Raw genomic sequence first — 6,000 nt, forward strand, 5'->3', positions numbered from 1 at the left:
CGGGACTCAATCCCAGGACCCCAGGATCATGACCTGAGCCGAAGGCAGATGCTTAACCATCTGAGCCACCCAGGCGCCCTGCCCTGGATTCTTTTTTTTAAAAAATATTTCCTTCTGTGGTCCGTTTTCTCTATTTTTTTTTTGATGTAAAAGTCCACAACTTTATTTGGGACTAATATCATATTCTATTTCTAAATTTTAAAGTAAGATTATTTAGTTATGATTTAAACCAAACATTTCTCCTTAACCTATGTAGAGGCATGTATTTCTTTTGATAGGTCAATAAATGTTCCATTGGCCAAAAGAAACAAATACTTATTTCTACAAATCTCTAAGTCATCTTGTTATAAACAAAGACAAAAATCTGATTTTAGAGAGAACTCAGAATTTTACATCCAGAATACAGTACTTTTTGTACGTAAGGTGGAGGGAGTGTTTAACAGAAGTTCCACAAATCACACAAGACAATGAAAGATTTCAGAAGGCAAAATGGTAATGAGTCTTTCCTAACTTGTGACAGAATGGTAAATTGAATATTAACAAAGATAAAACGGGCAAGGGGCATGAAGAGTAGCAGGTCTGGAGTACTATTCCCGGATTTGAGTCTTAACTCTGCCACTTACTAGCTCTGAGAGCCTGGGCACTTAATGTCTACCTCAGTTTCCTGATCTGAAAACAAGAGATGTGAGTGTCCTACAGAGTTATTCTGAGGAATAAACCAGCACACACTCTATATATCTACATATACCATCTAGAAAACACAGGAGGAGGTAAAACATGACAAAAATGACAGAGAAATGCTCTTAGGAAAGAACACGTTTATATATGCACCCTTAAAACATGTAATTAGATGACGAATTACCTTTTTGTAGTCTACACACACACACACACACACACACAGAGTACATACCGGATCAACTTGCCATATGATAACTGTGGTATCTTTCGATCCTGTGGCTAGTTTAGTGCCGTCATTGGAGAATTTACAGAACCACACTTCATTACAATGCTCCGTAAGTATCTGCTGAGTATAACATGGGAACTGCCTCCTAAAACAAAGAAGTTCACATATAATTATTCTTCCAAAATAGAGTAATCTAATAATGAAAAAGGTGAAACAAGTGATAAAACTTCTTTGGATATAAAAACTTTAAAAATAAGATAGGAATGCCTTTGCAGATCTCAATCATGTTTACAGTGGTATGTTGAAAAAAGATTATTACAACATTAGTCAAGGCAATCTCTGGGGAAGTCAGTGATTTGAAGTCGACTTCAGGGTACCATTTATTCTTTTCCCCTTTCTCAAGATTAAACAAGAGTAAAAGTATGTGTCCATCATAGAATTTTTTGGTCTGATTAAGTCAATTCATATAAATAAAAATTAACAATCAGGATTTTGAGTTTGTGTAAGTTGGCTGGCATCATGAGGAATGTGCATTTTTATTTACATAAAAGGAACCTGATGTAACAAAAAGAGACGAGGCACCACAGTCAGGCAAGCTTGGGTCACAAGCTTTCATGTCTCCGGCAAGTCATTTCACTCCTTTGAGCCTCAGTTCCTTCATCTAGAAAAGGACATTAATATACACCTAACAGGATTCTTCTCAGGACGAGAAAAACATCTATAATTCCTGGAACGCAATAGATACAAGTGATTACTGAGATATTTTGGGGACAGCAGAGAAGGTGCAATAGAGGGAAGGGGCTGCAGTGGCTAAGAATAAAGCCTTAAGAACAGGGGCAGCAGAGTGAGGGAGACCGGGTTCAAGTCCTGGCTCAGCCGTTTTCTAGGTCATTTCCCAGAAACCGGTAAACTCGTTTAATCCAAGTCTCAAGTTTTCCAACCATAAACTAAAGACAACGGTAGCTGCCTTATGGAATTTTTTATACGAGGATGACATACAAGAATGAGATGATGAGGGCGCCTGGGTGGCTCAGTTGTTAAGCGTCCGCCTTCAGCTCAGGTCATGATCCCGGGATCCTGGGATCGAGCCCCGCATCGGGCTCCCTGCTCAGCAGGAAGTCTGCTTCTCCCTCTTCCTCTGCCCCTCCCCCCTGCTCCTGCTATCAAATAAATAAAATCTTAAAAAAAAAAAAAGAATGAGATGATGAAGGTGGAGCATTCACATGGAGCCCAACACATGGCTGGCACTTCCTCAGTGACAACTACTACTATAGATTAAGGGCAAAGAACTCTACGACTTCCGACTTTGAGAGGAAAGGTAATCACAAGAGTGACTGTGCCCAGGAAGCACTTTTCAAACCATGTGTAAACCGTCTAACCCAGAAGCCCTGGCCACCTGTGGCTGCTCAGCACTTGAAATGTGGCTAGGACACCTGAAGAACTGGACTTTTAAATGTAATTTTAGTTTCTTTACATTTAAATTTAAATGGCCACATGTAACCAGTGGCTACTTTTTGGGTAGTATACACTCTATTAGAGTCTCTGTAAGATTATAAAAAAGTTATTTAAACATTAGCGGATAAAATTTTCTTTTCTTTCTTTGGGGGGGAGGGGGTGAGGCAGAGAGAATCGCAAGCAGACTCTGCGCTGAGTGTGAAGCCCGACGTGGGGCTCGATCTCACGACCCCGAGATCATGACCTGAGCCAAAACCAAGAATTAGAAGTTCAACTGACTGTGCCACCCAGGCACCCCATAAATGTTTCTCTTTTTAGCTCAAGTTCAGTTGACATGTAACAGTAAATGGGTTTCAGCTGTACAACAGTGACTACCACTATGTACACAGTGGTAGTCCACCAAAACATCCACCGCAAGTGTGTCACAATATCACTGACTAGATTACCTACTCCTCATCCCCAGGACTTGATGAACTTTTAAGTCTGTCCTGAAAAATGGTCTTCCCTAGTTTTTCCCCAACCAATCTATAATTTAAAAATGTATTTTATCAATTCACCAGCCCGATAATATATATTTAAAACTAAATTAACATTCTTTATCTGGCACACACAGAATCTACCTTAGCACTTGGCTATTTGGAGGCTGCTTTAAATTTTCAGATTGTCTAAAAATTGCTTTAATTTTTAATTTTTAAAAGATTTTATTTATTTGACAGAGAAAGACACAGCGAGAGAGGGAACACAAGCAGGGGGAGTGGGAGAGGGAGAAACAGGCTTCCCGCTGAGCAGGGAGCCTGATGCAAGGCTCCATCCCAGGACCCTGGGGTCACAACCTGAGCCAAAGGCAGACGCTTAACGACTGAGCCACCCAGGCGCCCCTAAAAATTGCTTTAATTTTAAATTATTATTCTGTATGTGAACTTAAACAGAATCGATACCAGCTGACATTTATTAAGCACTTACTAGATGCCAAGCACTGTGCTACATGTTTATAAAAAGTATTGCTAATTCTCAAAACTAACTTGCAAGGCAAGTAATATCTCCAACTTCATGAGGCTTGAAGAGGGCACGTAACTTAACAAATCATAAACTGGTAACTGAATTAGGTTTAAACATATGGCTGACTCTGCAACACCAGTTTTCTTTCAAATATCATTTTTTTTAAACTGCATTTTTCAAGACACTGTTAGATAAAATTCCAGTCAAATAAGTACTTTCAATATCAACAATGTTTCCCTGCCTCTTATGGGCAGTAATCAATAATGATGTCTTTTACAGAGAAACACTTAGGCACAAAATACACAATAATTCAAATGGGTAAAACGGATCATGAATGAAAAAACAGATCTAAAATCAGAGTAGCAAAATGTCCTTAAGGAAGGACCATTTCATAATCAGAATTTAGGGCACAAATCATCTAGTCTACTGACAATCAGTTGTAACTGAAAGTCATTAAAGGGGTATTTAAATTAACATTATTTTTAGTATTAAGTCTTTGAAAAAGACTAACAGCCCTAGTTTATTAAAATCCTAATTTTAGATGTATACAAGTGAAAGCTGATGACTGTTTTCAAGTAAATTTGAAATTTAAGGTGGTGTTAAAAATATCAGTATCTTCCCAAATAAAATTGAATAGTGTAATATTTTCATTAAACTGAATCCTAACATTTTAAGTTTCCATAAATATCTCCTAACAATCCTTTACTAAAAAATGAATACTTATAAAGTTACCTATGGAAACATCCTTCCACTGGTTGCTGGTGAAAAAAACTCCATAAATTTAACCAAATATATGTATACACTGTGAAAAATACAAATAATACACAATCTAATGAAAACCCTTCCGTGCTGATTAGGGTTTTAAAAAAAGTTACAGTTCACTTATTCATAATCAATTCTCTATTCTTCAGAGAGAAGAGAGAAAACTTGGTATTTAGATTTCAATGCTAAGAATTACTTTCGAAAATAGAGTTTTCTAGTTTCAATGCTAATCTAATTTCTACGAGGCAGTAAAGCAGATAATAAAAAATATCAACTTTTCTTTTGACGATCCCTAGATGAAAGGGGAATACTAGGAATTAAATCACGTTCAGGTTTTCTCTTCCTAGTTCAGCAACATCTGTAAAGACTGTGGACACTGGCTTCTTGCCCGACGCATCCCTCCTCAGTGTCTGACTCTGATGGGCTGCTTGGACAGGCTGGGGAGATGGCAGCCCCTCGCGGAGACTGGGAATTCAAGAGGAAAAGCAGACTCTGCGGGGACAGTGAGAGTGGAGGGGAGTTCTACTTCTGACAGGTTGCCTGAAAGGTACTCGAGCAACACACAGGTATGAAGGCTGAAGGCTTAGGAGATCAATCCTGCGACTCTAGCCCAGACCTGGCCGCCATAAGAACCTAAAGGAGGGGGGTGGGAAGACAAAGAAATCTTCTGGAACACACCCTTATTAAAGGGACAGGGACAGGGGAGGAGCCTAAGGAGCAGCCAACAGTGAAACAGAGTCTGCAATGTTTTTGAAGTCAAAGGAACAGTTTCAAGGCAAACTAGTCAAATGGTATAGAAAGGTCTAGATGTAGGCTGGAGAGCAGTCACTGGATTTAATCAAGTTGTTCCTCACCGACACCAGCAACAGCTGTGGTGTTGTGTTGGCTGCAGAAATCTGAAGAGTGAAGGACACAGTACCGTGAATGCGCAGAAGGGTGTTACTTTAAGCAGCAACCTCTAAGGCAGGTGTGTGTGCGGGTGCACGCACACATGAGTGTAGCAGTGGTTAGCAGAAGCACAGAGTCAAAGTTTTGTTCTGTTTTTAAAAGACTATGGGGAAGACCCGTCCATCAGTGGTTAGTTCTGAAGAGCATGAACTTTCGTTCCTATGCAAACTTCAGGAGTGCTTTCTACGCAGCTTTACAGGAGAGGCTGATCCCTGTTCTGAGGGAGAAAAAGTCAGACTAAACATTCGCCATCATTTCCTTTCACAGGTACTGTAAGAGAAATCAAGGCACTTAGGAAATACGGAGGTCACATTCTCCTAGATTTCAGTTTCCACTGACACCTCCTGAACCATCAAGTCTACCCTAGATACTGTTCAGGGCATTCCACCAGCAACACATTCACAAACCAAAAAATGGTTTGGGTTCCCGTCTGCCTTAATTTTAACATTGGTCTCAAATTCCCCAGAAGAGCCGTAAAGGATGAAACCATATACCCTTTTAATCTACTATCTTCTACCTCTATTCAACTCAAATGAAAAAGTTTAAAAATTCTGATAATATCAGAACAAAATAAAAAATGGTAAAAAGGAAAAGGATTTCTAATCACTTTGTTTTAGAACATTTAAGACACACACCATGTATTATCCAGTACATTAAGATGAATGGCACTTAAGTCACTTAAAGCCAACAGCTCAATCATCCTCAGGTTTTCACTGCATTTGGGGAGGGAGAGGTGAGAACTCAACCATATGTGAAGCAGTTTACGCGCATCTCCTCGCCGTCACCTCCAGTCAGCGCGCACACACGGCTCGCCTGACGCACACCTCCTCGCCGTCACCTCCGGTCACAGCGCACATGCATGGCTCGCCTGACACGCACCTCCTTGCTGTCACCTCCAGTCAGCGCACACGCACGGCTCGCCTGACACCCAC

The 6,000-nt window shown here is 40.1% G+C and overlaps 1 protein-coding gene across 5 annotated transcripts in view; it reads right to left on the reverse strand.

The window, feature by feature from the left end:
- WDR26 (WD repeat domain 26) overlaps positions 1-6,000 on the reverse strand; it is a 39,707-nt gene that overhangs the window by 19,669 nt on the left and 14,038 nt on the right. For all 5 annotated transcript variants that reach the window (XM_035008660.1, XM_035008659.1, XM_035008661.1 and 2 more), the window contains exon 7: positions 911-1,049. In XM_035008660.1, the coding sequence (XP_034864551.1) occupies positions 911-1,049 (139 nt within the window). The remainder of the gene's footprint in view (positions 1-910; positions 1,050-6,000) is intronic.

Source organism: Mirounga leonina, unplaced genomic scaffold, assembly GCF_011800145.1.
Source record: "Mirounga leonina isolate KUSES-001 unplaced genomic scaffold, KU_Mleo_1.0 Mir_152, whole genome shotgun sequence".
Lineage (NCBI taxonomy): Eukaryota > Metazoa > Chordata > Mammalia > Carnivora > Phocidae > Mirounga > Mirounga leonina.